Consider the following 12,936-nt stretch of genomic DNA (forward strand, 5'->3'; position numbering starts at 1 on the left):
GGGGAAGTGGATGGAATTGAACTATATCAGCAACATGTGGACAAGGTCAAGGTGCTGCTAGGGAGGTGGGGGGTGTGCTCACTCTGAGTAAAGGTGGGGTGAGACAACTTCCTGAGGATGACATCAAAGCCATGGGTGGGTGCCCAATTTTGGTTAATGTGTAGCCACATCTTGGGTAGCCAATATTACATCAAGGATACCAGCTGTTTGCTTTGGTGACTCTTTGAGCTCAGGTCTTGCTTTGAAAACAAAAGCTCTTGTGTGAAAATCAATGAGCCTCCTTCACAAGGTGCCTCAGATTCTGAAATAATCTGGATATAGTCACCCTAAGTTAATAACCACACAATTAGGATCAGAGGTCAGGAAATTGGAAGGGATGGGGAAAAGAAAGACCAAATACCTATGTATACATGTATATGTGGACATGGCAGGTAGGAATGTGTGTGTGTGTGTGTGTGTGTGTGTGTGTGTGTGTGTGTGTGTGTGTGCATGTGTGTTTGTACTGTATGAATGTATTTCTATGGATATGTGTCCCTGTGTGTGGAGGAGACCAGAGGTGGATGTCAATGTTCTGGACATCCCTGCTTGTTCTCTACCTTCATTCTGAGACGGGTTCTTTCACGGAATCTGGAACTGGTATATTAAGCTAGGCTGGCTGGCCAATGAGCTCCAGAGATCTGCCAGTCCTGGGGTCACAGACCTAGAGCCACCACCACACTTGTCTATTTGTGTGGATGCTGGAGAAGAGGAGTCAAGTCTTTGTGCCTGTACAGCAAGTGTTTCATTGACTGAGCCATCTTCCCAGCCCTGGAATTAACACTTTTGAGAGCCTATAACATACTAGGCAACACAAAGTACCTTGGCTAACGAGAGTAACCCTATGACAGTTTTCCTGTCTACCCCTTGATCGCAGATGATAAACTAAGACTCCAGTTATTTAAAACATGTGAGCAGGATTGTACTAAGTAGGTGAGAGAATCAATATTAAAACCCAGCATTTAATCCTGACTCCAAAGCTCATGCTCTTTTTGATGCTCTGGGCACCCTCCCAAACACACATACTTGCACATGCCTACTACTTCCTTTTCCGTATAGCATGGCATTTATGAAGTTGTTCATGGCTTTCCATGCTAATGCTATTACCATCATGGCCCAATGTTTCTTAAACATAAACATGAACATAAACATAAACATGAGAGGTACCCTTGAGCCATGAAAATCTTTCAACACACCTACTGTTAACCGATGACACTGAGAGCTCTTGTCATTGGTCTCTTCCTAGCTTCCTTTGGAAGGTGTCTTTGTTTCTTTTCCCAACTGGGAGATAGAATCTTTTTTTTTTCTTTAAATCTGAGCTGCTCTTGGGTTTGGCTTTGGCCAATACAGTATGGTGGAATCATAGAAAGCTAGTTCTGGGCTTTAGCCACCAGGAGCTATCTATGTAAGCATCCGTTTTCTTCTTAGGTCTCTGCCAGGTCTACACAAGCCAGCTGGTAGCATGTGAGAGGCATATGGAAATAAACTCTTGGCATCCAAGATGAAGTGATCCTAGATCAGTCAGCTTCTCTCTAAGCAGTTTATCAACAACATAAACATGAATGAGTCAACCAAGCCAGCCCTAATCGGCAGATGCACTGAATCAACCCGCAGACTTGGGAGGAATAAGCAAACATTTATTTTAAGCATCTAATTTTGGAGCTCATCTTTACTGCATTAACAGCTAGCTGATACAACCAAAACGTGAATTCCTTTTTACTTCGGAGTCAACAGAGGCAAAACATGTATTCTTTCCATTTTTAGTCCATTCTCCAATTTGGACTGATTTCCCCCTAGATTGGATGGATCATCTTCCCTTGGGACCTCCCTCCACCATTTTAAGAATTCTCTTTATTTCCTCAACCTCACATCTTTCCCTTTCTTGGTAACACTTATGTGAGGTAGAGTGTACCCGCTGGGAGTTGCCTAAGAGTGAGTGAATGGGCTTGGATGTTGTGCATATCTAAAATGTCTCCATTCTCTTTTTACCCTTAATTTGTATCTCAGCTTAGTTGCAAGTCTAGCCTGGAAACAATTCCCTCGAATTTTTCTTTAAGTATAGTTAAATGAGTTTAATTTAGCTCATGCTAAACAAAACGCCTTCACAAGGTTCATTTAGTTAAAGTGAAAAATTCCAGTTTTGTATTCTTGAAGGCCTACAACTGCTTTTACAATGCTAAGTGCCCTTGATTTGATGAGGGTACTACAGGAACACAGATGCTTACTACTCAGCCAGGCTCAGTGTGGTCTGAGGATCACAGATTATTTTGGAAATATCCAAGTCTCTAGGAAGGTCTTTTGGGGCACACCCCATCTGGGAAGCTTCTCTTGGGCAGGGAGCTTTTATTCCACCATGTCTCTTGGCCTTCTTTCTTCCAAAACGAAGAGTGAGAACTCTGATTGTATCCTGATTCTTTTGTGTTTGTTTGTTTGATTTGATTTTTGAGATAGGGCCTTTCCATGGAGAGCAGGCTGGCCTGTCACATGTGAGATCTTCCCATCTACCTTTGACTCCCGAAAGCTGGGATTCTGGGTGCACACTGTCTATCCAGCTCTCCAGTATCATGCCCATGCCCTAGTTTGACACTTGGTTCTCTATGTAAGGCCCACTTTTTCTTCCTAGAAAATGCAGTATCATCTCTTTCCCCAAAATGTTAAGAATTTCTAAGACAATGACTTGATATAGTTTTGGTTTTGTCTATTTTACGAAACATTCATCTGGTCCTTAATCAGATTTTTGTATCCATAAATTCTGGGACATTTTCTTGTTTGTTTTTCCGCATTCTCTCTCCTCTCCACTGCCATGGTTTTCTCTTTCTGTGTCTTTTGTGATTTTCCCGTCAGATTCCCTGCCAGAGCTCAGTCTTTGGGATGTGTATCTCTGTTCCATTTATTTGTCGTTGCCCTTGCCATGATATTTCTGGAACTTTATCCTACAAACCTTCTCCTGGGCTTATTTTAAAACTCTGTCCTTTCACATTGAAGATGTCCCCTGGTACCCCTCCCACCCCCACTGGAGCTGAGGACCGAACCCAGGGCCTTGTGCTTGCTAGGCAAGTGCTCTACTACTGAGCTAAATTCCCCACCCCCACATTGGAGTCTTTGAAAGCTCCATCTTGAGATACACTGTGAGTGTCCCTCCTTACCCGAGCGTTCTCTCCTCCCTTCCTCACCTCTTCTCTTACTGAGGCTACCAATGATGGGTTTTGTTTATTTGTTCTATTTCTTCTCCGTGAACTGTTTCTATCTCTTCCAAGTGGCTTTCTGCATCTTATTTGCTCTGGTCCTTGTGTTTGATGCTAGGTGCTTTCTGCAAGAGCTTAGTACCTCCATCTCTCAGTATGCAGGCAAGACATAGAAAGCTGAGTGCCTGATGGGGTCTGAGATTTGAGCCTTACTGAACACCCCTACCTATTTCTCTGTGGCACTATCATATTAGTATCTTCAGACTTTTTTCCAGGCTTATAAAATTCCCTAGAAAGGTAAAACTTCTTGAAGGAAGCAGGACTCTCTGCCAGTGTTCTGGGAGCCAAGGAGAGGGAGAAGACCAGGGAATTTGAACATTCCATATGCACAGCTTCAGTGTGTGTGTGTGTGTGTGTGTGTGTGTGATTTATATTGCCAACTGTGTCTCCCTTGTTGCCCTTAACTAATTTACCCTCTCCAGAGACTAGAATTTTGCTTCTCTGTGGGGACTGTGAAAGGACAATAAACTAGACTGCATGGAGGGGGGGGCGGGGGTCCCACCTGCTTTTTACAAGAGCTCTAAGCTCATCCACCTTCCTTATCATTTGCAGGATAACTAGCCAGTTTCTGAGCCTCTGCGGCACTCAGTCCATCAATTTGATTGTTTCTCAACTTTTCCCACAATTGATTAGGGTTGAACACTTCCAAATTTTTCAGCCAGTTACCAATTAACCACCGTTTTCCAACTTCAAAGTATTGTTGCTGCCACTTCCTCTTACAAGCTCCTTTTGAGAATAACTCTTCATTTCTATACTGCCCTTTTGTTTAAGAGAGGGTCTCCTAGCCGGGCGGTGGTGGCGCACGCCTTTAATCCCAGCACTCGGGAGGCAGAGCCAGGCGGATCTCTGTGAGTTCAAGGCCAGCCTGGGCTACCAAGTGAGTTCCAGGAGAGGCGCAAAGCTACACAGAGAAACCCTGTCTCGAAAAACAAAAAAAACAAACAAAAAAAAAAAAAACAAAAAAAAAAAAAAAAAGAGAGGGTCTCCTGTACCCTAGCTGGACCAGCATTTTCAATATGTGTCCAAGAATGGCCTTGAACTTCTGATCTCACTGCCTCTACCTTCCAAATGCCAGGATTACAGACATTTACCACTACACCAATATGTGTAGTGCTGGGAATGGAACCCAGGCCCTTGTGTGTGCCAGGCAAGTAATCTCTCAACTGAGCTACAGTCCTACTGCCGTTGTGGTCAAGAAGTTGTTGTGATGGATGGAATGGAGGTATGTCCACTACTCCCTTAAACTGAGAGCCCAAAGGCAGCTCTGGGTATTTTAGGAAGTCACACTTCACAGCATCTGACTTGCTTAACATGATTCTGAACAACAGATTGCCTATGGGGTCAAGCTTTTCCTCAACACTAATTTTATGTGATAGAAGCTCATCTAGATGCTGGTTTATTGTTGTTGTTTCTTTCTTTAAGAAAAAGAAAAGAGGAAACCTGGTGTGGTGGTACATCACTGTAATCCCAGCACTTGGGGGGTAGAGGCAGGATAATTAAGAGTTCTAGGCCTGGGGAAATGACTCAGGGGTTAAAATATTTACACCACATGTATAAAGACTGGAGATCGGATCCCCAGAACCCACATAAAATGTTGGTGGGCATAGTGGTTCACCTGAAACCCCAGAGCAAGTTGGCTAGCAAGACTAGCCATATTGGAGAACTTTGGGTTTGATTTAAAGAGCCTGCCTCAATGAATAAGGTGGAAGAGCCATCAGGGATGACTTTGACATCAACCTCAGGCTTCCAAATATACCACCACTCTTGCATGGTTTTTCTGTACACATGCAAACAAAACAAAACAAAAAAAGGAACTTGACTCCAGCTACCTCAGAAACCTCTGACTTCTTGCATATTGCTCAGACAGACATCCAGACAATCACTATCTGTTCCTCTCCACTTCCCAGGCCCCTCATATCAGAGACCATGGGTTCCATTTCTCATGACCTTTTAATGTTTTTCAGTACATTTTCAGTTGGGTAATATACACATCATGCTTTCCTCATTATTATTGGTCAGTCAATAAATATACAAAAACCAGAGAAAGAAAGGGTGGTCTCTGAAAAATCAAAGGAACAATAGCAAAAGTCATCATACATATATAAGGCTATGACTGAAAAGTCACTACAGAAGACTCACACAAAGACATAGTATGTAAGAGTGGTTAATTCCTGTTCTTCTGAACATTTTACTTTTCCAAAGAAGGTGGCTCTTTCTTCTACTTTGTTACAACAGTCTTGAATGGATGTTAGCTCTAAAGCCAGTTCTTTGTGTTATGGATGTCAATGTAAAGCTTTTTTTAAAAAAGGATCTGGAAACATCTATCTTATCTAGCTAGAACCTATAAAATACAGATGTGAAGGTATCTTTTGCCTCATTTGATTTTTACCCAAGGCTAATTGAAAGAAAGCCTTCAGGATACATGAGAGATTCACAATTGCTGGTAAAAATGGCATCTGAAGTGTTCAAGTTACTTTATAAAAATCACTAAATGCCTGCCCCTTATTTGTATTAATAAGATCCCAGTTCAATGACTTAGCCTGTATCACTTAGCAAGTCTTTGGTAGGAATAACACAAAGTCAAATTATGCTCCCAGAACCATAACCATCTTGGCAAACAATACCCTACCCTAACCCAAATGGTGGTCATGTCTAGAATGGGTAGAGAATCATCTCTGGCTCTGAGACTTATATGATCTCCTTGTGCCTCCAAAGGGTATCTAGGGATCAAGGAGAGCTTGGAAGGGCCCGTTTATAGCCAATCCTAGAGTGGCTTGCTACATACAGGTTAAAGAGCCCCAGTGAGCCTGTTGTGGGTGTGGTAGGCCAGGACAGCTATAAGGACAGGGGACATTCTAACACCAGTGGAAAAAAACAAAGAATCAACTAATGTCTATTTCAACTGGAAAAGAAAAAGAAAACTAGGCATCTAAATACAGAACTGACTAATAGCATTTACAGAGGAAGAAAAAGAAAGTTTGTGGAAGCCATGGCATTGGGGGAGAGGCGATCAGGGAATGAGGGAGGCTGAAAGGTGTGTAGGAAGAACTGAGGCTGGGAATGAGTGTTGAAAAGTCTGTGCATAGGAAGAGCTGAGGCTGGGAATGAGTATGGAAAGTCTGTGCATCTCCTTTAAATAAAGCCTGAGTCCACTCTTGATAGAAACTCAAATGTGATTTAGGCAGAGATTTTTCTCTTGTTTATTTTTTATTTGAAAAAAAATATTAAACATATAAATTTAGTCAACAGTAACATCATGGGAGCCTTAGGAAGGAAGTCTCATTTTACAGGAAGCCTTACTTTATAGATTTAATTTCTTCTACAAGTAACCTGGGAAGATCCAGGAGCAATGGGACATTCTGGCAGATGAATAAATGCCACCAAACATTTACCCGGTATGTAAAAAAAAAATATGAGGCTGGAGGGTATTGCCATTCTCCCTTTGCTAAATCATAAAGCTGCTTATATCCGGTGATAAGATTCCAGTAGTAGGCAGCCCTGTGGCTTTTTGGGGGATTCCCAAGCAAATCATTCTGAGTGCCAACTGGTTTGTGAAAATGTCAACAAACACATCCATGGAAATAGTGGGATGGGTTGTATACCACACCCTCCTTATGCCAATCTACTGCTCACTGTCTACACTTGAGTTTCTGTTGGCTTCTCCTTTTACTATAAAGTGTCACAAGTCCCCACCATACTCTTGTGTGAAGTCACTATAGGATCAGCTTCTCTGAAATAGGACCCTAAAAACTGTCCGACATAGAAACTTAAAGTACCCTTTAAGAAAAAGAAAAGGGTGGCCACCAAATCACAGAAGGGACTGAATCTTTCCTACTCATAATTCTGATTCCAGAGTAGGAGAGAAACTCTTTTGATAGCCCTGGATACAAAACAGTGTTTTCTTCCTTGATCTTCTATGAGATTCCGCTGGGTGAATCGTAGTCTGGCACAGGTGCTCTAACCAGGGTTAGGAGGACCATTCTAGGGTCATCCTGATATGCCATGAGGACTCAAGACTCGTGATTCAGAAACTGAAGGACCACAGTGCAGTAGGTAAAGATGGAAGATGGACAGGTGTTTATTATGAATCAACTTATACCCTGTTATGCTTCTGACAAAGTAAACTAAAAAAAAAAAAAGTCATACTGAACAAAGGACCTCCAGGGTTTGATATTTCAAAAACAAAGATAAATAGCTTACTACAGATAAATAGCGTCACCCTTTGGGGATCTCTCAGAAGCATCTGAAAATTTTCCAATAGAGAGGTGAGTCCATAAAAAGGGTGTGTAACCAGTACACCTGATCTCCCACCCCACTGGAAAGCAATGCCCAAGGACTGGACTGCTGGAGAGGAAATATGGACCCATTCAAATTTCCTCCCAGAGATCAATTCCTCTAAGCCCTGGGGAAAATCCCTAGCTGGTGGCTGTTACCTGGGACTTAGGGTAGGGAAAAAGTTCAATAGGGACCAAGAATATGCATTTGCTGGAACCATCCATAGCATACCCTGGGGATGCAAGACCTCTCGGAAGGAACTGGATTAGTCAAATTCTTAATGGAGTGTTCTTTGGGCCCTCATTTCAGAAAGCAATGCTGTTTTGAAAAATTGGAACGGACTTTTAAAAAGTAAAAGGAATAGAAAATTTTAAGCTAAAACTTAATCCCCAATAAAAAATAATCAGTAGCACATTGCATCTGTTAAGGGTCCCAGCTCCCAGTGATGACATGTCTTCAATTTTGGTGTCTTTCCAAGTTAATGGTGTCGGCACTACACCCCGATCTTCATGTCCACATTCTGCAGATTCCGGGTCTCGTCAGCAGTCATACACTGGTCTGGAGTCTCTGATGGTTCCTTGTTCACCAAATGCACCATTTCCTGAGACTTGCTGGCCTCCCCGTTGAGCTCGCTTGGCTTCCTGTCCTCCACCTTCCCGTTGCCACTGTTGATCACCAGTTTCTTCTTCTGCCCGCATCTGTTGGTTTTTAAAAACATCATCTGAGAAAAAGCGCACAATCAATCAACCCACCAACCATCATCATCATTACTGACACCACTGGGGATAGCGCCTTGATCGTCAGGACAATTTAACATTGTCTTCCCATGTGCTAAGCACTGAGCATGGTGCTTTTCCTACTTGGCCTTCCTAACTCTTAACACCAGCATTTGTTTGCTTGTTGGTTTGTTTGGAGACGGGTTTCTCTGTGTACTCCTGTCCTGTCCTGGAACTCCCTCTGGAGACCAGGCTGGTCTTGAACTCACAGAGATCTGCCTGCTTCTGCCTCCTGAGTGCTGGGATTAAAGGTGTGTGCCACCACTGCCCAGCTGACACCAGCACTTCTTAAAGTGAGGTCCCTAGTCTAGCAGCAGAAGCACCTGGGGACTTCTCAGACATGGAAATTATCAACTCTATTGCTTACTGAAGAAGAAATCAGAAAGCAGTGGGACCCAGGATCTGAGGTTTAACAGACTATAATTGCAGTTACTCTGGAGGCTGAGACAGGAGGATCACAAGTTCAAGGCCTTCCTGGACTACAAAATGAGTTCAAGACCAACTTGGATAACTCAATGAAACCCAGTCATAAAATAGGAAGGCAAAGAGGTCTGGGGATATATAGCTCAGTGGTAGAGTACTTGCCTAGCATGCATGATGCTCTAGGTACTGGATCAAAAAACAAACCACCACACTGTGGAGGCTTCTGCTACGGTCAGCTTTGAGAATCAGGACTCTAGAAACCCAAAGCTTATTCTACCCCATCCCCTTTATAGTTGAAGACATTCTTGGGGGTCTGAAAATCCAGCAGTCTTTCTAAGTTAGTCAACAAGCAAAGAGTCAGTATTCAAATCTTGGTCCGTCTGACTGTGGAGTCCGGATTCTCCTTCCTCCGTACTGTGCAGTGCAAATGTTTGCCTCTGAAGCATTAACGTTCCGAGGCCTCAGATAAACTATGACGACTGTGATCATAAATCATTTTGATCTGTGTATTCAAGGAAGTTCCGCTACTTCCTCTTTCTGCCAACACCTCATTGCCTTGTCAGTATTATTACAACACGTACAGAGGGTAAGAAACCAAGACTGTTCCAGAAGGATAAGGCCATATTGATTTTTTCCCCTATGGTTGGTTAACTATCTCATAGTCCTGATACAGGACATTTAATACCAACGTAAGGAAAACCATTTGTTGCCACTATCAGGTTTCTTAGTAGTGTTACTCAAGATTCTCAGGCAGGAGAAGGACTTCTATGGAAAAGTATGACTCTGACCTTGCCCTTGTGATTCTGATAGCACAGCCTGGCCCCACACAGCCTGATTCAAAGCTTCCTCTTTGTTGTAACCTGGTCACTGCTGTGCGTAGAGCAGTTAGATTCGGCTAACGGAAGCAAAGTTTTATAGCTTCCCAACTATGACGAGGGAAAATAGATGAGCACTTACTAAATGTGTGGTCAATTCCAGGCAAAGTACAAGTCATTTGCTATAACCCTTGTTAAAGCGGCTATCTGTCCCATTTTGCAGCAGTGGGGACTGAGGTCCAGAGCACTCGAAGGGCTTGCTTGAGGTCACAGAAGAAGCAAGAATGACAGAGTCCATATTCAAATGTTGGGCTTCGGACTGAAAAGGCTGGGCTCCGGCTGGCCCTGCCAGTGCCGAAGATTTGGAAACAGAATGAAGTTGAAATGCGTCTCTTTGCTGCTGGATATTTCATGGTCTAGAGTCAAAACATCTATTATTTGTGATCACCGGCTCTTCCCTGTAAGACTGCCAAGGCCATAAACTTTAATCTCCTATTTAGGGAAGTGGAAAATATACTGCCTCAACAGAAAGCAGATCCTGTATCTTCCTGCATAGGGGTGGGGAAGGGTGAATGGAAAGACGTTCCGACTGTGAAACAAATGGATGAGGGCTGGGCACGTAGGTGAGGTCCACATAGACAGCGGGGTGCATGGTGAAGGGCTCCATATTGAGATCTTAAAGCTGTGTGACCTGAAGCAGCTCATTTGACTTCTCTGAACCTCAGTTTATGCCCTGTGAGGACTATCAGCCTCACAGGATGGGGACAAGTACTTCAAACAGAGGGAACTCAATAGTCAGTCTACTGTTGCTATTTACAGTATATGAAAAATGTGCGTTGAACAAAACAAAGCCGGGGATAATCAGGAGAGAACCTAGAATATAGTAAGCATTCAGGAAGTGCTGGCTGTGGTGTGGTTGTTAATGGGATGAAAACCATGTGGTAGTAATTCTAGTGGTTTCTTCAGCTGCACTCACTGTAACCACCCTGACAGGGACAACGACATCCTATAGAGACTTTTGTGCCCCTCCTTTTGGCTATGAGACTGTTGAAACAAGGGATCCCAAGAAATTAGAATTTCCCTAAGAATCTCATACTTGGGGGAAGAAAAAGGCTAAATCTTGGGGTCAGCCTTGTCTTTGGGATAGAGATTTCACATAGTTCTTAGAAGTTGTAACAACTGCCGTGCAGGACAGCCTGGAGCCAAGACAGTGCTGGGTCAAGGATGGATGGGATCATGTCTTCACCAGAGTCACTTAGCTGTCCATACCTCTTGCCCTCTGTTTAAACCTTAACCTCATGTCTGAACTCTGAAGATGGACCGGGGTGGGTGGGTGGGGGTCGGATGGCTTTGTTTGTTCCTCTTCCCAATGTTGACTACCTCTCCTTTCTCTGCTTTTCATGGTGACTTACTTGTTGAACTGGCCTTTTGGGAATGGGCGGGTAAGTTCGCTGCTGGAGCTGCTAGGGACCAGGCTCTGACCCTAACCAGCCCAGCCCAGCTCCCGCCTTCCTCTATGCACTGGTAAGACCACTCAAAGGCTGGAGCGCATTGCTGTGTTATTCCAAACTCAGGTGGCATAGCCTGTGTTCTCAGAGGAAAGTTGCCTAACTTAACTAAGTCTCTCTTGCTTATCAACCAGAGAGTTGAGAGGTAGAATGAAAAACAGAGGGAAGTGCTCTGTCAGTATAAAAATATGCCTGTGCATGCAGGCAGGACCAGATTAATGTTGTTGCTCTAAATCAGTGGTCCTCAACCTTCCTGATGCTGCGACCCTTTCATACAGTTCCTTGTATTGTGGCGACCCCAACCATAAAATTATTTTTGTTGCTACTTCATAACTGTAATTTTGCTATTGCTATGAATCTTAATAAAACCTGATGTAAATGTAAATATCCAATATGTAGTTGGTTTTAGGTGACCCCTGAGAAAGGGTTGTCCGGCTCCCAAAGGAATCGCAACCCATTGCTTGAGAATCAGTGCTCTAAAGGAAAAAACTGATGTGAAGGCAAGTAACAGAAGATGTGTAGGCAAGCCCACTGTTTTGACCCACAGCCCTCTAGATTTCTGTCTCTACTACCTGCCTAAGGTTTTTCAGGAAGGTTACTTGGGCTTATCCTAAGAAACAGTGCAGTCCTGGGGGCTTTGGGCATTTAATGAGCACTTTCAAAAGACTGTTATTTTTTCATTCTTCTTAGTTATAGGGCTCAGCAGAGAAGATGGGTGCTGAAGAGGCTCTGTAAGCCACAGGCTGAATCAAAGAGTGGTTTCTTATGCCACACTGTAGCTGGTATCATCATAGTCATGGCTTAGAGACTAGAGGTCCTCACAAAAATTCATTGCATCCCTTGAATTGCAAGCACTTATAGAGCACTCGGCAAATGCAGGAGAGGGAGCAAGACAGCCTTGGAAATGGTGGGCAAAGCAGGGGGGCACTGAATTTATATAACATTGTTGGAAGTTTTCCTGTCTCCTGCCCAGTCTGCAGCTGCTCAGACCCAAATAATCACACAAAGGCTTATATTAATTATAACTGCTTTGCCATTAGCTCAGGCTTATTACTGACTAGCTCTTATACTTACTTTTATAGTATCCTGGAATTTATCTCAACTTAGACAAATAACTTGGTAATGGGTTTTATGGCTTTTCTATCTAAAAATCCATTCAGATGTTTATGAATGCTTTTTGCAGTGTATTAGAACTGTGCCATTTAATAAAGTAGCTACCAGCCACTTGTGGCTATTTATTTATTTGCTTATTTGTTTGACCTGTTTGTTTTGAGACAGGGCTGGCTTCAAACTTACAGTCCTCCAGCTTCAGCTTGCTAGGATTCCAGGTGTGTACCACCATGCCCACCCAGTCTTACATTCTGCCAAATTTAAAATAAGTATAATTTAAAATTCACTTCTTAAAGTTTAACAAAAGTCATCCTCATGATGAATCCTCCAGCTACCTCGAAACACGCAGCCGAATGCTTTGTCATGCCGCTCTCTTCTCTATTGATGGCAGCCTGAGTGCCTCGAGACCTGCTCTATGATATGGCCTTCCCTTCCTTCAACTCACTTCATTTCTAAACAACAATCTTGCCTGAGGGGGAAACTTCTTATTTCTGCGGTACAGTGAGTTTGAAAGTGGCGATGGTTGTAGATTAGACAGTGGGTACGGAGGATGTCTCATGGATGGCATTAGGCTGCAGAACCAGTTCAGGCGAGCACAGATCACAAAGATCACAAGGAGCTTGGGTGCTGTAGAACACAAGGCAAAGCTTGCCAAATCGTGGAGACGTGTTACTAAGGAGAGGTTCTTGAAGACCATTATTTTCATGAAGAGAAGGCTGATGAGGCTGGTTCTGCAGAGCCAGCACAG

The 12,936-nt window shown here is 43.3% G+C and overlaps 1 protein-coding gene across 2 annotated transcripts in view; it reads right to left on the reverse strand.

Moving 5' to 3' along the window:
• Positions 1-5,212: 5,212 nt before the first annotated feature.
• The window catches only part of Cd44 (CD44 molecule (Indian blood group)), an 88,578-nt gene continuing 80,854 nt past the window's right edge, over positions 5,213-12,936 (reverse strand). For both annotated transcript variants that reach the window (XM_052724714.1, XM_052724713.1), the window contains one exon: positions 5,213-8,254. In XM_052724714.1, the coding sequence (XP_052580674.1) occupies positions 8,050-8,254 (205 nt within the window). In that variant the 3' untranslated portion in view covers positions 5,213-8,049. The remainder of the gene's footprint in view (positions 8,255-12,936) is intronic.

This window comes from Peromyscus californicus, unplaced genomic scaffold, assembly GCF_007827085.1.
Source record: "Peromyscus californicus insignis strain IS unplaced genomic scaffold, ASM782708v3 Scaffold_7__1_contigs__length_154581171, whole genome shotgun sequence".
NCBI lineage: Eukaryota > Metazoa > Chordata > Mammalia > Rodentia > Cricetidae > Peromyscus > Peromyscus californicus.